A 24,402-nucleotide genomic window follows, 5' to 3' on the forward strand; every position below is an offset into this window, starting at 1 on the left:
ATTTCGAGTTTTGTATTACATAAACCAAAGCATTAATGTTGCAAACGTTAATAAGATCGGTATTTTTTTTTTATAAAGGAAATCCTTTTATAGCATATGCGTTTGATAGTACATATTTTCGGAACATAAGTGTTATGAAATGCTGCAGGGCTTTTTGCATGAGTAGCCCACAGTATGTGTTGGGAGTAGCGAGGACTCCCCATACATAGAATCTTGAAATGAAGAATTTGAGGTCAAGGAAAGAGAAAAGGTGTAGATATCTGTCATCACAAGAGAATTTTAAAGTTGAAACCGAGTATAACCAATTAATATTGCCTGTGGTGAAAAAAACGGCTAAATCTAAATTGCTGGTCAGGGGGATTTTATTCATCTCTTGATGAATTACTGAAAAATACTGTAGATTCCAGTTGAACCATTTCCAATTAATGGATGAAATACACACTGCGTCATTGGTGTAGTTCGACTCACAGCAAGGCAGGGAAGGATAGAAGAAAGTTCAGAGAGTCCCAGAGACACACCGGACAGTTCAGCGAGGGTGTGGGGAGCGTATTACGCCCATCCCACCCACAGGAGGAATGATCTTAAATAGAGAAGTGCCCCACCTATGGAATCCTCTTGACTCAGAAGGGCAATTTATGTTTGTGAATGTACCTGTATAGCACAAAGCAACCTTCTTTTTCCTGCACGATTCGTCGTTCCACTTGCTAGCTCTTGGTGGCCAATGGTGTCACTGGATTTTAGCTGGTGGTTTTATTTAACCGGTAAAATGTGCCTTGTTTTTTCTGCGGGGCCTAAATAGTTCAATGCCCAAATTACCATGTTCTTTAACCTACTGTATAGCCGCCTGTGCGACTGGCCTAATAGAACTTGCACCAAGGGTGCACCCTCTCTTTGCAGATTGCCATCTCCCTTGGACAGCTTAAAATCAGAGGATTTGCAGAATAATCATTAAAGCAGATTCTTACCTTCACACTTGGGAACTTCATCCGTCCATTCACCCTCCGCAGTGCACCTCAGACCCGCTGACCCAGACATGGCGTAACCCTCATCGCAGGTGAAATCACAGGTCGCGTTATAGGAGTATTTTCCATATGAACCACTGCAGGTCACTGTGCTGTGTTCCACCATTGTCACCTGGTCACACTGTACAGCTGGAAAACGCAAATGATATTTTTTACATGGGTGACAAACTCCACAAAAGAGTAGGCAAATCTCTTCAGAGTCTTATGGAGGCTGCAACCATAACGGTGGCAATCTGAGAGGACAGATGGGTTGGGTGCTAGGCATGGAAGTGTGGCCGGACGGGGCGAAGTCTTCCATCACAGAAGATTTTAGTCTAGCACTGCATGGGCACCTAAAGGGCAGTTTGTGCAAAAAGGAGTGCCCACATGGAAGGACTGTGTAAGGAAAATGTAGTGACCAGACCACACACCAGTAACACTCAGTGATCAAAAGGCCCCCAACAGAAGAGCAATGCTCCTAGAACCCAGAAGATGCTACAAACACACATCATGTGCCGCCAACCTGATGCAGGAAGAAAGGCAGCTAGAGTCTAGAAAGCATCTCTGCCTGTGTCCAGCAGTCTTTTTACCTTCACACTCTGGCTGATTGCCATCCCATTCTCCTGAGGCCCCGCACTGCAGCCGGTCAGATCCCGTCATCACAAATCCCTTGTCGCAGGCGAAGTTGCAGGTGGAATTGAACATGAAGTCCCCGAGCGGGTGAGAGCAGTTCATGACCCCCTGGGCTGGATCCTCCAGGCCGTTGCATTTCATCACTGCAGCCAAAAGAGAGCAACCATTAATTACCCTATCTGGGCCACAGCAGTGGTGTAGCCACTTGTACCTTTGCTAAGGAATCTTGATTGCCAAGCCGGTAGACGTTACCTTGACATTCGGACATGGTCGCCGTCCATCTTCCAGAAGAGGTGCACTGCACACTGTCCAATGAGTTTAAGGCGTAGCCTTCCACACACGAGATCTGACAGGAAGAATTGTAGCTGAATTCCTGCACTGGGTGACTGCAGTTCAGAAAGCCAGGCCTGGGTGCCTCCAGAGGCTCACATGGCATCACTACAAGGTGGAGAAACATAGGTATTATTGCCAATCGCCCAAACTCTACAGTTTACAGTATGAAACGAACCAACTCTGCGGCATCATTTATAAAAGGGTCCTCAAAGCCAGGTCCCAACATGCTATGTCCCACCCAAGAAGAAGTAAGTAGCCACAGGGTCTCACTGTGCTGACATTCAGACCCGTAGAATCCTTCATAGCACTGGCAGGTGTGGTTGTTAATGGTTTCCACGCATTCGCCGTTGCCGCTACATGAGGCTGCGTGGCAGGAGGCTGTGGAAAGAAAAATGTGAGATTTCCTTGTTAGCAAAGCATTCAGTTGCAATCTTCTGAGTCCAGAGGTGCTCAGATATGGGGTAAACAACCGCTAATCATACATAAGCAGGCTATCGTGGAACGCCAAAGGTTCTGCCTACACCCAATCAATGAACCTCAAGGTGACTTGCCAATTTCTGGTTATGTATAAAGGGGCCGGGGTACTTTAATAATTACATTGCATACTATCCTGCTCTCCTCTGCCATTAGCAACAGCCTATGTGTCCCCACGCAACAGCCACACAAATATGAAACATACCCAATTAGGGCATACATGGAGTGTGTGGGGGGATAATACTCGAGTCCGGTTGCGCCATGAAACAAATGCCATTTCATATGAGTTTGCACTTCGCCTAATGGGAGCATCTTTGAACACTTACATCAGGGTTATGCAACCTTTGGCTCTCCAGATGTTTCAGACCACAACTCCCATCAGCCCTGCCCAGCATAATCAATGGTGATTACAGAAGTTGTAGTTCAAAGCATTTGAAGATTTGCAGGCTGCAGATCTCTGCTCTGCATCAACCTATGTGCCAGTTGGTATGGCACAATTATACAAAATTCACGTGTCCCCAAAGCACTCTGAGTGGCCATTTCCAATTAATGGATGAAATACACACTGTGTCATTGGTGTAGTTCGACTCACAGCAAGGCAGGGAAGGATAGAAGAAAGGTCAGAGAGTGCCAGAGTCACACCGGACAGTGCTGGGTGGTGGGGGCGTCTACGCCCATCCCACCCACAGCATGAAGGATCTTAAATTGAGGAGTGCCCCACCTATGGCATCCTCTTGACTCAGAAGGGCAATTTATGTTTGTGAATGTACCTGTATAGCACAAAACAACCTTCTTTTTCCTGCACAATTCATCGTTCCACTTACTGGGGTCCCGCCTCCTCTTTATGTAGATCTCCACGCAGTCCTCGTTGTTCTTTTTGTTGTTGGGTTCGTTGTCCTCCCAGTTCTTTGCCTCCTCCGTCAGGGCCTTGCTGGTGCCCACCCAGGTCCACTGGTTCCTGATCTTCCTGATGCCAATCCAGTAGTAGGTGGGAGTGAAAGGCAAGATCTCGTTCAGGTGCTCATTCTCCTCTCCGTTCTGGATGGCCACCATGTCCGTGTAGTGGGCGCGACACCATTGCCTGGCTTGTATATAGTTCATAGTGGCGCTGGAGTGTTGGTACGTCCAGCTATCTACTTCTGAAAACATTACAAGCCCTGGAAGAAAAGATGAGTCATGTCAATAATGAAGTCAATCAATACACCACAAGTTTTGAAGAAGGACCCTTTTATTTTAAAACGCTTCAATGCTTTAAATACAAATCTTGTATTGTGATCATTAGTTTGCAAGTAGTCTTTTTGGATGTTTGTGTGTGCTTTTGCGAGCATGTGCTGTTGGTGTGTATGTTTGCGTGCATGCACAAGAGCTGTATGGTGTGTGTGTGTGTGTGTGTGTGTGTGTGTGTGTGTGCAAGTGTGTGTGTGCACATGTGTGTGCATTATTGTGTGGCATGGACATTGGTGCTGAGCAGGTGTATGTGAGCAATGATGTGTATGTCTTGAGCTTCTGTGCTTGCATATCTGGGTATAAACAACACCTTTTAGATTAGTACTGTTATGTAGTTTAGGATTTCACAGTATTTACAAGCGTGTGAATACGTGTGCGTGCGTGTTTGTGCATGTGTGAGTGGGTATGTGTTTACTTAGGGTACAAAAGGAATAGCTCACCATAGCTGACCATGGACAAGATCCACACACCAATCATGTTTCTGGAGGTCGGTTGAGGTCTTCACTTGACGATGGTATGTAAGCGGATTCAATTCAACACTACAGCTAAATCAATGCGTAGTCTGGGATGCTGAGGGAAACCCTTATTGATATATTTTTATGTCCAGTTCGTTTACTCTGGATGACAACCCTTATATAACACCCCTCTCTTAGAATCCCCCTGACCCCACTGAGCCAAGAAGTAGGTTTGTTTTGCAAATTAAAAGGTTTATTTGAATATTAAACAATATATATATATATATATCACACTTTTATAATAAATTAATGTTTGATAGCACACTTGTGAAGATGATAGTGATCAACAATGGATAATGTTACAGTGGTACACTCTTTTTGATGGCTTAGAAGTGATATAGAGAGGATAAAGTAGCTGAGAATGCTTTTATGGCTTCAAGGACAATGCAATGATTAATGAAAATGCAGTACAGAAAATAAACTTGATATGACTTCAACAAAAGACAATGTAATCACTTTTCTTTGACAATTCACCCCCCCCCTTTATGCAAGGTAAAGAGATGGGAGGAAAGCACACAGTTCTCAGGAATGCAATCAAATATAATTCAGATCCCCCCTAGCAAGCTTAGAGGAAAACAGGTAGGAGTTTTAAACACAGGCAAAATCCTTTTAAATGTGGTGGCAATGAAGTGAAAAATATACTCAAATTGCTTTTAATTCCCTATAGGAGGTTCAGGGTGAGTGAGAGATACTTAAATTAATTCAGGATCACTTTAGCAATGCTCTATGAATGATTGTCAGGTTGCCCACGAATTTCAGCAAGGAAAGCAAGGACAAATATTTTTACACTTGGCTGAAATGAAGCAAAATGTCAAATTGCGGCAAATTTAGTCGCGTGCGTCGAGCGCAATTACAGAGGCAGTATAAGGAGTAGGAAGTCGGTTCCGGAGATACGGCCGATTTAGTAAAGGTAGTTTTTCGGATTTTAAATTTTAAAGCTCAGAATGACAGATGACAGTTTTCAGTTTTAAAGATGACAGAATGACACGATTTTAGGAGGCAGTTCTAATAGGCTAAAATAGTTTGGATTACATTATTTTAAACTAAGAGATTGGTTTTGGCACAGTGCTAGCTGGGTACTCACACTAGATTTTGGACAGGAATGCGACTTCGTCACCGATCGGGTCAGGATTGGCTGGACTTCTGCTAGCGGTTCTTCACAGCGATCTGGTCTCTGGGTCTGCTCTCAGCACTGCACAGTTCTGGTCTCTCTGGATCTCTGGTCTCTCGGGATCTCTGGTCTCTCGGGATCTCTGGTCTCTCTGGATTTCTGGTCTCTGGAGATTGATGGATTTGAAGTCTGGAGTCTCCCGGCAAAGTGTCCCGCAAGAAAGTGGAAAGTGAATCCCTCCCTGGGTTCCAGTGGCTCTTTTTATGTGTTTAGAAAGTGGGTGGGTCGGCTCATTCTGCATGCCCAACCCTCTCAACTTATCATTGGCCAGTTCCTCCTCTCTTCCTTGATTGGGGGAACTGGGTTGTGAGTCAGAGTGATGAGGTAGGTTTATGGTCAGAGGATCCTCCCCTTGTCAAATTGCACACAAACCTATTTCTGATCCAAATACATATTTATCTATGTACCATTTTTCTAATATTATAGGTCCAGTTAACATATTTTCTGTAGCACCAAACCATCCGATCCCTGTCTTTGTACGATTTTGTGTCCACTTATGACAGAATTCTCCCCTTTTCATCCAGATAACGACCTCTAAACCTTTCCAGATTTTACACAAATATGCACCAGGGATATGGGTTTCAGATGATAAAGTGTCAGATTTTTAACATGCATACATTTGGAGTAACAACCTTTTTTTTCGCTACTATCCCCAAGAACATACCACAGGGTCCTAACACCTCTTAAAATGTGCACAGAAAAATCACAGAAAAATCACAAGAATGATGATGTTATGTATATAATTTTGACAAGTCCACAATGTGAATTATCCATCTTTTTAAAATCATGCTCTGGCCACAAAGGGGTGTGGTTTTCCAAAGCACATGGTGGAATTTCTGGTTTATCCACTTCCCCCAAGCTCAGCTTGCTCTCACAGGCACTGCCCCTCCCAGTTTCTCCCAAGAGGAAGCCATTTACGACCCCCCTAATATAACATTTGCCTGAGCCAGGGACAGTGCTTTGTTTAGTTTCCTGTAGTCCCCAGGTGCCACTCCCCTAATTCAATCAGAGAGGTGTCATCTCCTTTTGGCAGGGGCAGCAGGATGCAGCCAGGCCTGGGAAGAGTTGTTGAGCCAGTTCAACTCCTGTCGGGGGTAGTTGTCAGGCAGAATTCAATCTCTTTAAGCCAAGCTTCAGCTAAATGTCATGTTTGATCCCAGTTTTTCTTCATTCAAATCAAACTCACAATTTTTGCACATGCAGCTAGAATGCTGATTCTAAGTTCAAAACTATGACATTTAACAGTTGCAACCTATGTTACACTCAAAAGTAGGTCACTCATTTATTTTAAACATTTTGATTTTAGTGGCTTTCTGTCCATTTAATTTAAGCTGCTGACATCCACAGCTCAGCCGGTTTTGTTATGAACATGGTTTTGGGCTCTTTCTCTTTCCAGATTTAGTATGCATGCAAGAATACATTCTGCCAAATGTCTGCTGGTGTTCATTGAGATTTTTGAATATCTTGTGATCTTTAAAATAGGCATTTTGAACTTGCATTCAGGGAAACAAAGGTGATTTTAAAGCGCTTTTTTTTTAGCCAACCGGCACTGCTGTTTTTCCTTTGGCACATATTTCACTCATGGCACTCCTGGCCCATCATGCTTGCACTTGTGGGTGGCAGGTCAGGGGACCACTTTGCTGTGCACAAAACTGCACATTCTCTAGGATTCTGGCGCAAATGTGGGCTTTTCCACCCTCTTGGATTTTCTAAGCCCACAGCACCAAATGTTGCAGCTTACTAGTCCAAACGTGGGTCAGGACACCCAACAAGCCCCCCCGCCCGACTGCACTTTGATTTCTAGTTGAGGGGGAGTCGGGTGCCAAGGATGTTTTGATCCACGCGCTGGTATCTCCGCATCATCTTCTTCCAATTCCGTAGATGGCACAGTTCAGCATCTTTTCCTCCATCCGGTTGGATCGATCGGTTCTCCTCGCCGGTCCTGATGGGAATATTGGGCGGTACCCCAGGCCCCTCAGATCTCTGCTCCCAGTCCCCAGATCATTCTCCTTGGTCAGTCTCCATGGTTTCATCTCTCCTAGGATGATAAAGCAAGAGCGGCAATACCTATTCATAGACATTTTTCCACCACCATTGATATAGTGGGGCGGCATATACATTTTATACATCAGGATACATTTTTCAGTCTTATTTTAAAACAAGATATAACATGAAACATTTTTTTTCCAATCATAATATTTTAGAGACTATATGTGGGATATTTTAGGATAAGAACTGAATTAATCTGGAGCGGTCCCCTCCGGTATTGCAGAGGACTCCTCCAGTTGCTACAGAGTGTGCCTGGGATGGCAACACTTTAGCTGATTTATATGTACCCACTTGTCTTCCCCTTCCGCCAGACTACCTTTGGGGATGCGGATCTTATAGGCTACAGGGGAGATTTTGTCCATAATTTCAAACGGTCCCTTCCACGTAGGCAAAAATGTTCGCTGTTTGGCCTGGTTTCTTTGGAAATTGTATAGATAGACCCGGTCTCCCACAGTATATTCCTTCCTGGTGGTCTTCAGGTTGTAGTGGGTTTTCATGGTATCAGCTGATCGTTCTAGATTCCGCTGAGCATAGGCAAAAGCATGCTGAAGGTGTTTCCTTAAATTCTCCACATACTCATGAGTTGTGGAGGCATTTATCAGTGTCTGCTCTTGGGTCCTGTAGAGCAAATGCTGGGGGAGCACCATCTTGCGTCCGGTCATCAACTCAAATGGTGACATTTTAGTTGCAGATGAAGGGGTAGATCTGATGGCCATTAGGACCAGAGGTAATCGGATATCCCAACTTGGCCCAGAATCTGCCACAAACATTTTTAAGATGCTCACAATGGTCCGGTTATAGCGTTCTACTGCCCCAGAAGAAGCTGGTCGGTAAGCAATATGTAACTTCCTTTTGACCCCCAGTATCTCCCACATCTTTGTCATTACCTCGCTGGTGAAATGGCTACCTCTGTCTGACTCAATCCTTTGAGGTAGACCAAAACAAGAAAAGATGTGGTTAATCATCAGGGCAGCTGCTGTTTCTGCCTTGCAGTTTGGGGCCGGGAGACATTCCACCCACTTGGTAATCAAGCATGTAACCGTCAACATGTACTTGTTTCCTCTAGATGAGCGAATCACAGGGCCTACGAAGTCGATTTGCAAATCTGACCATGGCAGTGTCATCCCCCTCTTTTGGAGAGGCGCCCGGTGTGTGAGGGATGTTGGCTGACATTGTGCACACACCAGACACCCCTTCAAGTATTGGTCGAGGTCTTGCCCCATGTGTGGCCAGTATGCAACCTCTCTTAAGATCTCAAGGGTTGTGTGAAACCCCCTATGACCGGCTGTGGCCGCATCATGGGCGTGATTTAACATCAGGCTTCGGAATGAGGTAGGGACCACCCACTGATCATGGCCAGCTTGGGATTTCCTTACCAACAAACCGTCTCGGATTCGGAACATCTTTGGACATTTCATCAACACTCTAAGGTCCTCCTTCCCAATGTAATCGGTATCCGTCAGGGGAAAGTTCTCAGGGTCCTCAATGTGTTGGTAAAACTTACCAATTATTGGATCCCCTTTCTGAGCTGTAATCAAATCAGCATCAGGGGTCTCCTTACTCCATTGTGCAGTTGAAAAATCATTGTGAGCATTTGTCTGGGACCTAGTGATAGCAGTGACCTGGATTTCCCCCAACAGTGACTCTATTTCTATTAGATCCCCTTGGATGGCCCCAGTTTTGGCCAGCTGATCAGCTAAGACATTTCCAGTTTTGTCTGGTCCCTCTACTTTGGAATGACCCTTGATCTTTTTCCAGTAGATGGTCATCCCATTTGAGGTGACCAGATCATCAATGTTTTGAATTAACTTCCCATGTTTCAAAGGTTTGTTATTAGCACATAGCATGCCTCTGGTTTTCCAGTTAACCAGGTGCTCCACGAACCCGTTCCGTACATAATCCGAATCTGTGATTATGACCAGTTCGTGGAGTTGATGTTGGGCAGCAGTGAGGATGGCTTGATGCACAGCCATCAACTCTGCTACCGGACTACTTCGGGGACCAATTTTGTACCCAGCGGAGGGTTCTGGAAACTCCTCCCATGCATTGCCTACGCCGGCCACCAGTTCTTTCTCCCTGTTGTTGTCAACATGGTAAGAGCATCCATCCACATAGACAGTGGGCATTCCCTCACACTTGTCTTCTTCAAAGACTTTGTGTGGGGAATTAAGGTATGCCTCCATGTTGTCCTTGATTTTTAGACTTTCGTCCTCGAGACAGTTTTCTCTGGCACAATCATGCAAGTCAGCCAGACCTTGCACAAGGGGACTCTTCTTGTTTTGGCCATATCTGACCTCTACAGGAAAGCCTTGCATTGACAGAATCAAGGAAGTAACTCGGGAATTACTCACGTTTCCGGCCCAGATTCTGTCACTTTGGAGATATTGCAGAGGCTGGTGTGGAGTCTCCACTATGATGTGTTCCCCCTGGATGAACGGGCGGTAATTCTTCAATGCCCACACCGTTGCCAGGAGTGCCTTCTCACAATCGTTGACTTTTTCCTCCACAGAGGATGAAGTTTTGCTTGCATAGGAGATTACTTTATTGACCTTGTCATGCTTTTGGTATAATACTGCCGTCAAGCACGTTTTAGAGAACCCTGTCTCCAGGAAGAACTCCTTGTTTCTGACAGGGTAAACTAGGCAAGGCGCTTGTGAGAGGCTTCTCTTGAGTTGTCTTACTGCCTCGGATTGTTCTGGACCCCATTCCCACTTGACCCCCCCCCTTCAAGAGATGAATCAGGGGTCTGGTGATCTCTGCGTAGCCTTCAATGAACTTTCTGCTGTAATTAGTCAGTCCAAGGAGGCTCCTTAGTTCCCGCAGAGTTGTGGGATCCTTCAGTTTCTGAAGTGCTTCCACTTTCTTTTCTTGGGGACAGAGACCCTGAGGAGTAATCTCATGCCCCAAGAAATTAACACGGGTTCTATACCACTGTGCTTTCTGAAAGGAAAGTTTTGCTCCGGCGGCCCTCAACTGCGTCAGAACATAACGGATCTCCGCTATGTGTTCCTCCACAGATGAACTTTTGATGAGGACATCATCTACATAAGCCAGGTTACCCCTCGCACCCAGGTCAGGAATGGCCTTATGTAGGAAAATGTTGAATTCATTGCCGGAGTTGAGGTATCCGAAGTGAGTCCGGGTCCATGTGTACTGCTGGCCCCCAAAGGTAAAAGCCAGTTTGTATTGGTCCTCCCTACTGACAGGCACGGTCCTGTATCCATTGGTCAGGTCTATTGCAGTGAATACCTGTGAACCCTGGATCTGGGCCAGCCCTTGGTCAATGTAGGGCAGAGGCCATCGAGAAGTATGGACCAGTTTGTTGAGCTCCCTAAGGTCGGCGCAGAGTCTCCACTGGCTGTTTGGCTTCAATATTCCCAGCACCGGATTATTGAAAGTGCTGTGGACTGGACGGATTATTCCCCAAGGTTCTTAATTATTTCAGTAAGGGACTCCATGGATGTGAGAGGCAAGCGATATTGCTTCACAAACACTGGAGTCATGCCAGGGTCTGTGGGAATTGTTGTTGTGTGGATGTCGGTGCGACCACAGTCATATGAGTCTACCGCGAAGAGATCTTGGAAATCCAAGAAAACATGTTTCAACTTTTGCTTCTGTTCCAGAGTCACACAGGCATCAGCTAGGTTGATTCTCTCTTCCACCATCTGCCTGAAGCCTGGAAAGACTTCTGCTTTGGCTATCTCAGCGGCCTCCTCCAGCTGGGTGGAGAAGTCCCTGGTCAGAGTGCTGATTTGGACTGGAGGCTTCAGGTGGGAAAGGCAGCCCTCATGGACCTGGAAAATCACCTCATCCCTCCTGAAGTCACAAGTCGCATCTTCCTTACCATAAGGGCAAGAAGTGTACACCAGGAAGTTCCCCCCATGCTGGGTGAAAATCCTGTCTGGTGTTGTATTGTCCTCACTGTCACTGTCAAAACAGTCCTTGGGGATTGGTCCTAACAGTTAATTTCCTAAATCAATGGAGAAATGTCGGTCATCAACCGCCATTCCAATGATGGTGCCTGCGGCTGGAGTAATACTCTGTAAGTCGCTGTTATCCACCTCTATTGGAATGGTGTCATGTTCTATGTTGACTAATGGTGTTGGGTGTACCCCCAACCCTTGCTGTTGGAGAGAAGCATTTAGATGAATATAAGCATCAGGGTTTTTCAATTTTTGTCCTCTTTTAACTTTCACTTCCAGGGAGAATTGTCAGGTCCTTTCCGGGATGGTGACTTCCTCTTTAATCTGAATTTCAACTGCATAAGGTAGCAATTGAGCTGACCTAAATGCTTTTTCTGGATCATCAAGGACGATGGGATTATCTGCTAATCGGGACCAAGCTTTGAAGTTTATTAGGTCCAAACTAATGGCAAAGCGATTGAGAATGTCACCGCCTAAGTAAAAGGCGGCAGTGACGTCTCGCACGACCCAACAATTATGGACTATGCTCTTGTTGCCAATGGAGATTTTGAGCATACACCTGCTTGGCAGGAGATGTTTGGAATTTGGGTGCTTCCAGGTCCATTTCCCATTTGTCTATCAGTTTGAATGTGGGAATGGCTGGATTTTTTGGGGAGTTGGCGGAACATGGTTTCGCTGATGAAGCTCTTACCATTGTTCACACACACTCGAGCGAGAACAGAGTCCTTCCCATCATTTAACTGAACAGGGATGAACAACTTCTCTCCAATTTGCTGAATATCGGCCAGGCTCTGAGCTGATTTCACATCTTTCTGGACTATAGGAGTGGGAGTGTCTGATTGTGGATTGGTAAAGAATTTCAGAGTATTTACTTCCAGTGTGCAATACCACCTTAAACTGGAAGGAAGGTTGATTTTCAGAAATAGAGAGGACCCCCCATCACCAGTCTGTTGTCCTACTGCTATTACTGTCACATCTGGAATCTGGTTGTTCTGGAAGTGAAATTCGACTTGGTCAGATTTTTGTTCAACCATGTGGCAGGTGCCATTTAAACTAACATGGTTGACGCTCTGTTTTAATTTTATTGGTCGGCTAGTCTGGGTCCAGAGGACCTTGTTTACGCAATCTATTAGGGGTGACAACCTTCTCAGGAAGTCATTCCCTAGTAAACAAGGGGTGCCCTCTGGAGTCACTACTATGACCGGGTGTTTCACCTTGTGTCGCCCAATTTTGATGTCCAAATCTGCAGTCCCCTCAGCAGGAATTTCCTTCCCGTCAAAGTTCTGCAGTTGGCCAGGAAGAGAGGTGAGAGGAATACAGTAATTCTCCCCCCTTCCTGCATTTAGTTCATCAAAGGCCCTTTTGGACAGAAGGGTAGCTTGGGATCCAGTGTCCACCAGTGCCAAAATTGTACCCTGCCCCTGTACTTGTACCAGGGCATAGTATCTTCCCTCCTTCTCCTCAAGGGGGCACAGATAATGCACATTTTTGGACAACTGGTGAGCTAATTTTCTGGTTTTGGCTAGCGAAGAGGAAGGGCAGAATTCTGTGGAGAGCCTGGGGAATCTGAAAGAAAAAGTTGGCAACTGGAAATGGTTTTGGGTTCTGGGCTGCCCCCCCTTTTTGGAGGCAGTCATCAGGATGGGTTTGACCCATGGGATTTTGGTATTGTTGGTTCTGGGATAGAATGATGGGCGGCGACAGCTCAATCCCCACATCTACCCAGACTGTTGATTCGGTTTTAGGTTCCCCTGGTTCCGGTTCTGGGCCGCCCCTGCCTTTTGGGAGGCAGTCACCAGGATGGGTTTGAACCAGGGATTTTTGGTTTTGTTGGTTCTGGGATAGAATGATGGGCGGCGACAGCTCAATCCCCACATCTACCCAGTCTGGATTGGAATCTCTTGGGACCCATTTTTCCTTGGGAGGAGTTCCCCCATCTCTGAAGGAGAAGATCCTATTCCCAGGATCTTCCGAGGATCCCTCTCCCTCAAATTGGAAGACCTGTACCTCCTCCACAAAGTGAGTCTGTTTGGGTCCTTTGTTTCTCCTACCTCCTCTCTGCTCCTTGGGTGGCAGACTTTCAGGGGTAGGAGATTTTGTTTCCGGTTCCTGGTTTTCCAGGGGCTGTTTACAAGTTGGGAAGGAAGCTTCCTTCAAGGCTTTACACCCCCCTTCCCCTTGTGCCACCTCCCTGGGAACCGGTGGGTTATCGGGGTGCTGCCCCCATCATTGTTCTGGAGCACCAGGCCCAGAGTTTGGGGCATTCTGCGGTGGCATGATTATCTGAGGGTTCTGTTGAGCCCTCAGTATGTGACCCAGATCCCGTGCCATATTTCGGACCTGGCACTCAAGTTGTGAAACCCGCTCAGGCTGTTACGGGGCTCTATTTTCTCCCCTGGGCTGATCCCGGGAAGGGTAGCTATCCCTTCTCTGGTAATCCCCCGGATTGGGAAGATTTGGGTACCCCTCCACCCTTGGCCTCCCCTCTCCCGGATTAGGTTGTCTGGGCTCAGGGAATTGGGGAAAGAAGGATGGATGGTTTTGGGGTTGGAAATTGGGTGGATACCTGGGGAAAAAGTTCTGCCCAGGATTTGGTGAATTTCTGCCCTCCTGGGGCAAGTTAGGAGGGAAGTTCCCCGGGCTAGGCGCTTGGCTGGATTCCCCCCCTTGGGCTGGAGGAGTCCACACATAACCCAGGATGGGTCGGTTTTCCTTGTAGCGGGGACTTACATAATCAGGGGAGCGAGGGACCCCATTTGTGGGACTACCTCCTCGACTCCCTGTCTGTGACTGGCCCGAGGGCCTTCTGGGCTGTGAATTATTTGGCGCAGGCAGGTTTTTAGGCCCCCCCCATCTCCAAATCTAAAACGGGGGCAACCTTTACCTCCGCCACCTTGGCAGGGGTGCTGTTGGTTTTGGGGGTTTTCTGCGCATTACTTTTATTTTCTATGGGCTTCTGCACCTCATAGATCCGGGTGGCTTGCTCAATGACCCAGTCTAAAGATCTTTTCTCGTGAAAATCTCTCACGAGCTGGGTCATTATGTACCTGGGAAGAGCATGGAAAAATGTGTTGATGAATTCTCTGCTGTCCGTGCGCACCCTTCTGGTGGTCTGCGCAAAGGCACGCTTCAATTCTTGCACAAATTCTTGTGGGGCCTGATCCTCCCCACATTGCAAATTGTAGGCTGCCTTGCGAGCTTCTTGGGGATTTCTATGTACAGAAAAATGTTTCAAGATGGCTGCCCTATATGTGGACCATCTTGAATGGTTTTGGTCCTCCAGCCCCGCAAAGAAACTGGAGTATTCAGGGGAGAATGTCCATTTGACGTATTGGATGCAGCTACTGCTGTCCTTCAAATGGAAATTCTCCATCATTTGCTCATAGAGCTCCAAGTGTTCCCAAACAGAATACTTGGCGTTCTTATGATAAGGCGTGATGACACTCCTGATTGCCTTAATCTGTTTTAAGGGGTCCTTAAGCAAGGCCCTTTTCGCCTTATTGGCCTTTTTGGTTCCGGTAACCCTGGTCCATTCATCCTCTGATTCAGAAGCACTGCTCCCAGAGGTTCCCGTCTGATCTTCCAGATTTTCCCGGATTCTGCGAGCCTGGGAATAGCTGGCAGAATGTGGGGACCTGGTCTCCTGTGTCCTGTGACACTCAGAGGAGTCTTCAGATCCCTCCTTGCTACCAGGATTTGATGGGTACCCCCCGAGTGACCTAACTGGGCAGAGGTTTTTAGGATGCCCTTAGGGGGCCTAATTTCCTGGGGTTCCCCACTAAATTGCACTGTACTTAGGTGCCCATACCCGGGTGCCCGCCCATCCATTCCTGGGTGGTACTGGCCTATGAGCCCCATACTTTTGGCTGGATAGTAATCTGCCATTCCTGTGGCCCTGTGCTCATGCGCCCCAGGGGACATGGGGGTGGCAGAGTCCAGGGACTGAGAGAGATGAAGGCCTCTGGTACTAGGGCTTCTGAGGTTATGCTCAGGTGTTTCCCTTTCCCAGCGAACTTCATCTCTGTCAGCCCCTGCTCCCTGTTGCAATGCAAGAGCCTGCACTTTCAGTTCCTCAGTTAAGGCCTTACTAGACTCTATCAGTCTCTACTGCATGGCTACCTGTTGCTGGAGCCTATCATTGTGCTGACAGAGAGCCTCATTTCTCTCTGTGCCTCCTGATTGGTCCTGGAGTAGTGGCCCAGTCTCTGCTGCAGGAAGGTTACCTCCTGAGTCCCATCCCTACTGGCCTTCTCCTTTCTTGCCAGAGCCTCCTCCACCCTCCTGGTGTGATCTAGCAAGCCCTGATGCTCTTTTTGGAGGTCACCCAGCCCCTGGAGGGCCAAGTGATTTTCTTCAATTTTTCTTTTTAAATGGCAGACTTCCTGGCATAAGGTATCCCTTTCCTGACCAAGAGCCTGCATTTGTGACGCCAGGTCGTCCCTCTGCCTTTGAAAGGCACCAGCTTTCTGGCGTTCTTCATAAAACTCTGCCTGGGTATCCAGGTCTTTCAAAATCAATGTATTGCTTTCCTCTTTCTCTCTGTCTAGTTGGATTTGCAGGGTGGCTACCTGCTCTGTGCATGCCCTGTTGAAATTGATCTGTTGCTCCAGCTTTTTCTGGCTCTGCAGTAAGGAGTCCAAACTGTCTTGGTGCTCCTTCTACAAAGCCAGAATTCTGGTATCCTGGTCTATCTTTTCCTGTTGCAGTATATCCATGTCCTCTTTTATTTTAATGACATACTGCCTACTATCATTTTCTGACTCTTGGCTCCTATGCATCCTCTGCTCAGCAAAGACCAGGTCAGATTGGGCCTTCTCTAATGCCAACAGTTGCCTACTTGCCAGATCTTGGCCTTCAGCACATTTGTCCTGCATGGCTCCCATATACAGATACAAATATGCCGCTATCCTAACCATCTTGTCGTGTTCATATTTAGCTTTAGGAGCCATGTATAGTTTGCTCAGGGCCACATGTAAGGGACCCTGATCTCTCCAGATATCTAACCCAGTTGCAGTGACCTGTTGTGTGATTGCCTGCAACCACGCATCCTGGCCCTGCTCAGTCCATTCACCTCTCACAAATAGCTTATGTAAGAAGTGCTCTCTGGCTATTTTGATGTCTACCAGTGTCGTCATTCTGGAATTTGAGTTCCTTCCTGACTTACAGAAGTTTGTATTTTATTTTGCAAAACAGACCGTTTCCTTAGAGCGTTCCTTTGAGGAGTGCTTTCACAGTGTAAAACAGCGTGGTGATCTAACCGGATATGTGTATCCGGTCAGTTGGCACACTGTATTAAGCTGCACAAGTGGTAATTCTAATCCAGAATCCCGGAAGAGCCCCTACTTTGTAAGCAGATTCAATTCAACACTACAGCTAAGTCAATGCCTAGTCTGGGATGCTGAGGGAAACCCTTATTGATATATTTTTATGTCCAGTTTGTTTACTCTGGATGACAACCCTTATATAACACCCCTCTCTTAGAATCCCCCTAACCCCACTGAGCCAAGAAGTAGGTTTGTTTTGCAAATTAAAAGGTTTATTTGAAAATGAAACAATATATATATATATATCACACTTTTATAATAAATTAATGTTTGATAGCACACTTGTGAAGATGATAGTGATCAACAATGGATAATGTTACAGTGGCACACTCTTTGTGATGGCTTAGAAATGATATAGAGAGGATAAAGTAGCTGAGAATGCTTTTATGGCTTCAAGGACAATGCAATGAGGAATGAAAATGCAGTACAGAAAATAAACTTGATATGACTTCAACAAAAGACAATGTAATCACTTTTCTTTGGCAATTCACCCCCCCCCCTTTATGCAAGGTAAAGAGATGGGAGGAAAGCACACAGTTCTCAGGAATGCAATCAAATATAATTCAGATCCCCCTAGCAAGCTTAGAGGAAAACAGGTAGGAGTTTTAAACACAGGCAAAATCCTTTTAAATGTGGTGGCAATGAAGTGAAAAATATACTCAAATTGCTTTTAATTCCCTAAAGGAGGTTCAGCGTGAGTGAGAGATACTTAAATTAATTCAGGATCATTTTAGAAATGCTATATGAATGATTGTCACATTGCACACGAATTTCAGCAAGGAAAGCGAGGACAAATATTTTTACACGTTGCTGAAATTAAGCAAAATGTCAAATCGTGGCAAATTTAGTCACGTGCGTCGAGCGCAATTACGGAGGCACTATAAGGAGTCGGTTATATGCTCGTTGAAAAGCTTAGAATCTTAGCTTTAAGATGACAGTTAAAACTCGCTCCTAGCAGAAACGGTTCAGGAGATACGGCCGATTTATAAAGGTCGTTTTTCGGATTTGAAATTTTAAAGCTCAGAATGACAGATGACAGTTTTCAGTTTTAAAAATGACAGAATGACACAATTTTAGGAGGCAGTTCTAATAGGCTAAAATAGTTTGGATTAGATTATTTTAAACTAAGAGATTGGTTTTGGCACAGTGCTAGCTGGGTACTCACACTAGATTTTGGACAGGAATGCACTTCGTCACCGATCGGGTCAGGATTGGCTGGACTTCTGCTAGCGGTTCTTCACAGCGATCTGGTCTCTGGGTCTGCTCTCAGCACTGCACAGTTCTGGTCTCTCTGGATCTCTGGTCTCTCGGGATCTCTGGTCTCTCTGGATCTCTGGTCTCTGGAGATTTGTCACAGCCGCCGGCGACTGGCGTTTGTGGCGAAGGTGGAAACAGGGACGCCATTGAAGTGTTCCGTTACGTTCCTTCTCCGTCTACCAGACACGGTCTAGTTGTTTCCCAAGATGGCCACCACCGTTTGTTTATCTCACTCGGCTGCCGGCGGCTCGGCGTGTTGTAACTGAGTTCATTCTCGGCCCGTTGCTTGCGCTTGTTTCCTTCTGACAGTCTTGTCGTGCTATTCACGCCTTGTTCAGCGTCTGTTTTCCTCCTCCTCCCGTCCCGTTAGGCTCTCCCCCCTCTCTTTGTTCCCGCTTGCCTTCTCCCTTGGTTTTTCCCGTGCTGCTTCCCCTCCTGCCATTCTTCGCTCTTGGATTCTCTCTGGCTCCCGGATTCTCCCGTTCTCGCTTGTCCTCCACCCTGAGGGGTACTTACCTGTATCCCGCTTCCTCCAACAAACGATCTGCAGAGACACGCCGACCTCACTGTTCCTGGGTATCGGCGGAGGACCAATTCAACCTACTGCAGATCAGACGACTTCCATAGCCTTCCCCACTACCTCGGATCCAGGGGTTTTTTGCCATCCAGTGGCTTTTTCCCCTCTGGCTGTCGCGGAGGGGAGTCACTGTGGGTTTTCTCTGTCTTGGAGTCACGGTGGCTTCCTTCCGAGGTAGACCTTATCTTCAAAAAAAGAAGAAGCCTTACATAGGACTTACCCGCCGGAAGAAACTCGACTATTCAGGTGAGGAGGAGGTGATTGGGGAATGTTGTAACTCGAGTGAAGACAAAGACATAGCTGATCATCTAGCGGGTCCCGTAGCCCATAGAGCCAGTTCTGATAGCTTGCAACGCCAAAAAGAAGTGATGGCTAAGCCAAACAACTGCAAGAGCTAGTGTCCAAACCCTCAACGCAGAAGTCCAAACACTCAAGGCTGACAACGTGGCGCTCCAGCAAAGAGTAGCTGCAAGAGAACAACAGACATCTGATTTACCCCCACTACCCCTGGTGTCGGGTAAATTCGACGGCTCGGAAAGAAAGGTTAAGGAATTTCTGGAAGCCTGTAATATCCACTTCACCTTCCGCAGGAATGCATTTTCCACAGATCATTCCAAGGTGGGTTTCATGATCACGCACATGACGGGAAACGCCTTGGCATGGGCTACTCCATTGGTATCCCTATCAGACCCAGTTTTGCAGGACTATGCGACCTTTAAGGAACTACTACGACACACCTTTTTGCGAACCGAAAGCTCACACGTGGCTAGCGAGACCTGCTGGATGTGCGTCAAGGGAGTACCGACTTACTGTCCTATATCTCCACCTTCAAGAAGCTCGCTGCAGAGGCCGGTTGGCAAGAGCAGGCCCAGTACGCCATATTCCGCAGGGGCTTGCAAGAGGAGCTCAAGGATGAGCTTGCCCGGATCCCTCGCCCAGAAACCTTTTTAGATCTTCAGTTCTAAGAATTGATTTCTGCCTGACGGAACGAAAAAACGAAAAGAAGAAGGCTCGAGGTCCACATCCTTTCTTGGATATGCCCCCGTCATCCTCCTCACCTGCATCGCGTCCCGTCAGAGATGAACCCATGCAGGTCGGAACCACCAGATCTCCGTTGACTGCCGAAGAAAAGAAGAGGAGGCGTGAAGGACATCTTTGTTTATATTGTGGAGCTGCCAACCATCTGCTGAGAGATTGCCCTGATGTGCCCCCAAGGAGATCGGGAAATGACCGCCCTCAATAGTCAGTGGAACAGACTATCGAGGGACTGCACGTTGTTCCTACACTACTCTTTCTGTGGCTTCATCTCAGATGAGTGAAGTTTTGCGTCTCATGGTTATGGCCATCAAACTCCGCTTCCGGAAGAGAGAAGTAGAGACGCAGGCTCTACTGGATTGTGGGGCGGCTGGAAACTTCCTTGACACCTTTTGGGCTGATAAGGTGGGTCTGCTTAGGATTGAGAAAAAAGAGGACCAAAAGGTTGAAGGAGTGGATGGTACACCCCTATGTTCGGGACTCATTACTCACACCACCGAGGAGATTCAGGTATCCATTCACCAGCATTCTGAAACCATAAGATTTGACATCATACGGGCGGCCCACTTCCCGGTCATCTTAGGAATAGGCTGGCTCCGGAAACACAACCCAACAGTGGATTGGTCTAAGAATCTACTAAGTTTTCATTCCGCTTTCTGCCTACAAGAATGCCTTCCGGAACCAACGTTTGAAACTGTTAAGATCATGTCCGCTGTCGAAAGTAGTTCCATACATTGCATACCGGAACGTCTTTCTGAATACGCAGAAGTCTTTCAGGAGCAGACCCCCATCAAACTTCCTCCACATCGCCCAGAGGATTGTGGTATCGACCTTGTACCGCAGGCGTTGGCCCCCTTTGGGAGGATGTATCCCCTCTCTGTATCGGAAAAGGCTGTGCTCCGAAGGTACCTTGATGATAATTTAGCAAATGGACTCATAAGACCTTCCAAATCTGTTTTTCTCTGTTTTTCATACCCAAACGGGATACTAAGGAGCTGCGGCCCTGTATCGACTATCGGGGGTTAAACAGAGTGACCATAAAGGATCGGTACCCAATGCCCATCATCTCAGAGATTCTGGAGGCTTTTCAAGGCTCTGTTGTGTTTACTAAACTTGGTCTATGGAATGCTTATCATCTACTCCGCATAAGAACAGGAGATGAGTGGAAGACGGCGTTTCGCACTCCCTATGGGTTGTTTGAATATCAAGTTATGCCGTTTGGCCTTGTCAATGCACCTTCCATTTTCCAAAGATTCATGGACCGATTGTTTTCAGACCTTCTGAACCTTAACACAGTGGTTTACCTGGATGACATTTTAGTCTTCTCACAGAGCCAGGAGGAACATACTCTGCATGTCAAGGAGGTTTTGCGCAGATTGCAACATCACAGTCTTCTGGTAAAACCTGAGAAATGTGCATTTGCTCAATCCTCGTTGTCATACTTGGGATTCATCCTATCCGACAAAGGGGTTACCATGGACCCAAGGAGGGTGGATGCCATCTTGTCATGGCCGTCGCCTTCTTCGGTTAAGGATATTCAACGTTTTTTGGGGCTGGCAAATTTCTATCGGAGGTTCATTCCGAGGTTTTCCTTACTCACTCTTCCCATTACATCCCTTCTCAAGAAATCCGCGGGTCCTTTCATCTGGTCAAATGAGGCTGAAGAAAGCTTCCTCAGCTTGAAACACACGTTCTGTACAGCTCCTATCTTGAAACAACCAGATCAACTACTACCCTTTATTCTGGAGACTGACGCTTCTGCAGCTGCCGTGGGTGCTGTTCTTCTTCAGAGAGTCAAGGACCTCGAGCATCCGGTGGCTTACTTCTCCAAGACCTTGAATCCCAGCCAACGCAATTACTCTGTCATAGAAAAGGAACTACTTGCTATGAAGCTGGCTTGTGTGGAGTGGAGGCATTTGCTCCAAGGGAGCCTACACCCGTTCCAGATACGAACAGATCATAAAAATCTGCAAATACTCAAGCAGCAAGAGTGTTATAACACCCGTCAGGCCAGATGGGCTCATTTTTTCGCCCAGTTTGATTTTGTCATCACATTCATCCCTGGCTCTCAAAATCTAGTCGCCGATGCTCTCTCTCGCAGAGATGATGTTATTTTCCCTTACAGCAAGGAGCTTATGTTTCCTCGTACTCGGATCATATCTGCAGTGACTAGCTTTTTGGAGGAAGTACGAGGAGCCTACCTCCACGAACCTACTCTCAATGTGGGTAATCAACCAATCACCACTAAGGACGGGTTGCACTTCATCCACGGAAGACTGTTCATTCCATCCAATAATCTCAGGCGACGGGTCACTCAGTGGTGCCACGATTCCAAGACAGCAGGTCATCGAGGAGTACGAGGCACTCTGGAGCTTCTACAAAGGGCTTTCATCTGGCCCAACATGAAGGCCGATACTCAAGCCTATGTTCTATCCTGTATGGTGTGCTTACAAAGCAAATATACCACCTCGAAACCTTTAGGGTTGTTACAACAGGAACCAGTCCCACATGGTCCCTGGAAATGCATTTCTACGGATTTTATTGTGGAGTTACCGGTTTCCCGAGGCTGTACCTGCATAATGGTAACCGTGGACACGTTCTTGAAACTTGCACATTTTTCTCCTTTGGCAAAGATCCCGTCCGCCTCGGTCATGGCTGACGTATTCCTCAAGGACATTTTCAGGCTACATGGGCTTAACCAAAATATAATTTCCGACAGGGGCAGCCAGTATACCTCCAGATTCTGGGCAGCATTGTGTAATTTGTTGGGCGTTGAGAGAGCTCTTTCGTCGGGGTTTCACCCCCAGACAAATGGACAGACCGAAAGGTTAAATGGAACCTTAGAGCAGTACTTAAGGTGTTTCATAAATAAGCAGCAAGACAATTGGGTGGACCTGCTCCCCACAGCAGAGTTTGCATACAATAACGCTGTTCACACTGCTACAGGGATTAGCCCCTTCTTCTGTACCTACGGATTCAACCCGCAGTCCATAGTTCCTGGTTTCTGGGAGGAAACTAACATCCCTTCATTGGAGACCACCCTCGTGCAGATCAAGGAGGCCCACAATACGGCCCATCAGAGCCTCTTTAAAGCTAGCAGACATTACAAGGATCAATCCGACAAACACCGGAAACAAGTTCCTGCCTGGGATAAAGGCTCTAAGGTCATGCTGTCCACCAAGTTCCTTCCTCGATGGGTTTGGCCTTCTAAGCTGTCACCTCGCTACATCGGGCCCTTCGAGATAACTTCAAGGATCAAATCTGTGGCTTACCGCCTCAAGTTGCCTAGGGGACTCAGGCGGATTCACCCTGTGTTTCACTCATCTCTCTTACTTCCCTTTGTGTCAGATGCCCGGAAACAAGCATCCCCCAAGTTATGGACTTTGCCTGTTCCAGCCTTTGAGGAGTATGAAGTTTCTCAGATACGTGACTCCCGTTATCATCGGGGACGTCTTGAATATCTTGTACATTGGAAAGGGTATCCCTCCTCAGAAGATACTTGGGAACCCCATTTCCACATTCACTCTCCTCGACTGTTACACAAGTTCCACCGACTCCATCCTGAAAGGCCGGTAGGGAGAAGCCTTCGGAGGGAGCATACTGTCACTGCCGCCGGCGACTGGCGTTTGTGGTGAAGGTGGAAACAGGGACTCCATTGAAGTGTTCCGTTACGTTCCTTCTCCGTCTACCAGACACGGTCTAGTTGTTTCCCAAGATGGCCGCCACCGTTTGTTTATCTCACTCGGCTGCCGGCGGCTCTGCGCGTTGCAACTGAGTTCATTCTCGCCCCGTTGCTTGCGCTTGTTTCCTTCTGACAGTCTTGTCCTGCTATTCACACCTTGTTCAGCGTCTGTTTTCCTCCTCCTCCCGTCCCGTTAGGCTCTCCCCCCTCTCTTTGTTCCCGCTTGCCTTCTCCCTTGGTTTTTCCTGTGCTGCTTCCCCTCCTGCCATTCTTCGCTCTTGGCTTCTCTCTGGCTCCCGGATTCTCCCGTTCTCGCTTGTCCTCCACCCTGAGGGGTACTTACCTGTATCCCGCTTCCTCCAACAAACGATCTGCAGAGACACGCCGACCTCACTGTTCCTGGGTATCGGCGGAGGACCAATTCAACCTACTGCAGATCAGACGACTTCCATAGCCTTCCCGACTACCTCGGATCCAGGGTTTTTTTGCCATCCAGTGGCTTTTTCCCCTCTGGCTGTCGCCGTGTCACCGTGGGTTTTCTCTGTCTTGGAGTCACGGTGGCTTCCTTCCGAGGTAGACCTTATCTTCAAAAAAAAGAAGAAGCCTTACATAGGACTTACCCGCCGGAAGAAACTCGACTATTCAGGTGAGGAGGAGGTGATTGGGGAATGTTGTAACTCGAGTGAAGACGAAGACATAGCTGATCATCTAGCGGGTCCCGTAGCCCATAGAGCCAGTTCTGATAAGATTGATGGATTTGAAGTCTGGAGTCTCCCGGCAAAGCGTCTCACAAGAAAGTGGAAAGTGAATCCCTACCTGGGTTCCAGTGGCTCTTTTTATGTGTTTAGAAAGTGGGTGGGTCGGCTCATTCTGCATGCCCAACCCTCTCAACTTATCATTGGCCAGTTCCTCCTCTCTTCCTTGATTGGGGGAACTGGGTTGTGAGTCAGAGTGATGAGGTAGGTTTATGGTCAGAGGATCCTCCCCTTGTCAAATTGCACACAAATCTATTTCTGATCCAAATACATATTTATCTATGTACCATTTTTCTAATATTATAGGTCCAGTTAACATATTTTCTGTAGCACCAAACCATCCGATCCCTGTCTTTGTACGATGTTGTGTCCACTTATGACAGCATTCTCCCCTTTTCATCCAGATAACAACCTCTAAACCTTTCCAGATTTTACACAAATGTGCA

At 47.1% G+C, this 24,402-nt stretch overlaps 1 protein-coding gene across 1 annotated transcript in view; it reads right to left on the reverse strand.

Annotated features, from left to right (window-relative positions):
* The window catches only part of LOC138558241 (E-selectin-like), a 405,907-nt gene that overhangs the window by 373,569 nt on the left and 7,936 nt on the right, over positions 1 to 24,402 (reverse strand). The window contains exons 2-6 of the mRNA XM_069642666.1: positions 3,266 to 3,598; positions 2,238 to 2,345; positions 1,887 to 2,072; positions 1,592 to 1,777; positions 966 to 1,151 (exon numbers count right to left, since the gene is read on the reverse strand). Coding sequence (XP_069498767.1) covers positions 966 to 1,151; positions 1,592 to 1,777; positions 1,887 to 2,072; positions 2,238 to 2,345; positions 3,266 to 3,590 — 991 coding nt within the window. The 5' untranslated portion in view covers positions 3,591 to 3,598. The remainder of the gene's footprint in view (positions 1 to 965; positions 1,152 to 1,591; positions 1,778 to 1,886; positions 2,073 to 2,237; positions 2,346 to 3,265; positions 3,599 to 24,402) is intronic.

This window comes from Ambystoma mexicanum, chromosome 1q (genome assembly GCF_040938575.1).
Source record: "Ambystoma mexicanum isolate Mex_15411 chromosome 1q, UKY_AmexF1_1, whole genome shotgun sequence".
Lineage (NCBI taxonomy): Eukaryota > Metazoa > Chordata > Amphibia > Caudata > Ambystomatidae > Ambystoma > Ambystoma mexicanum.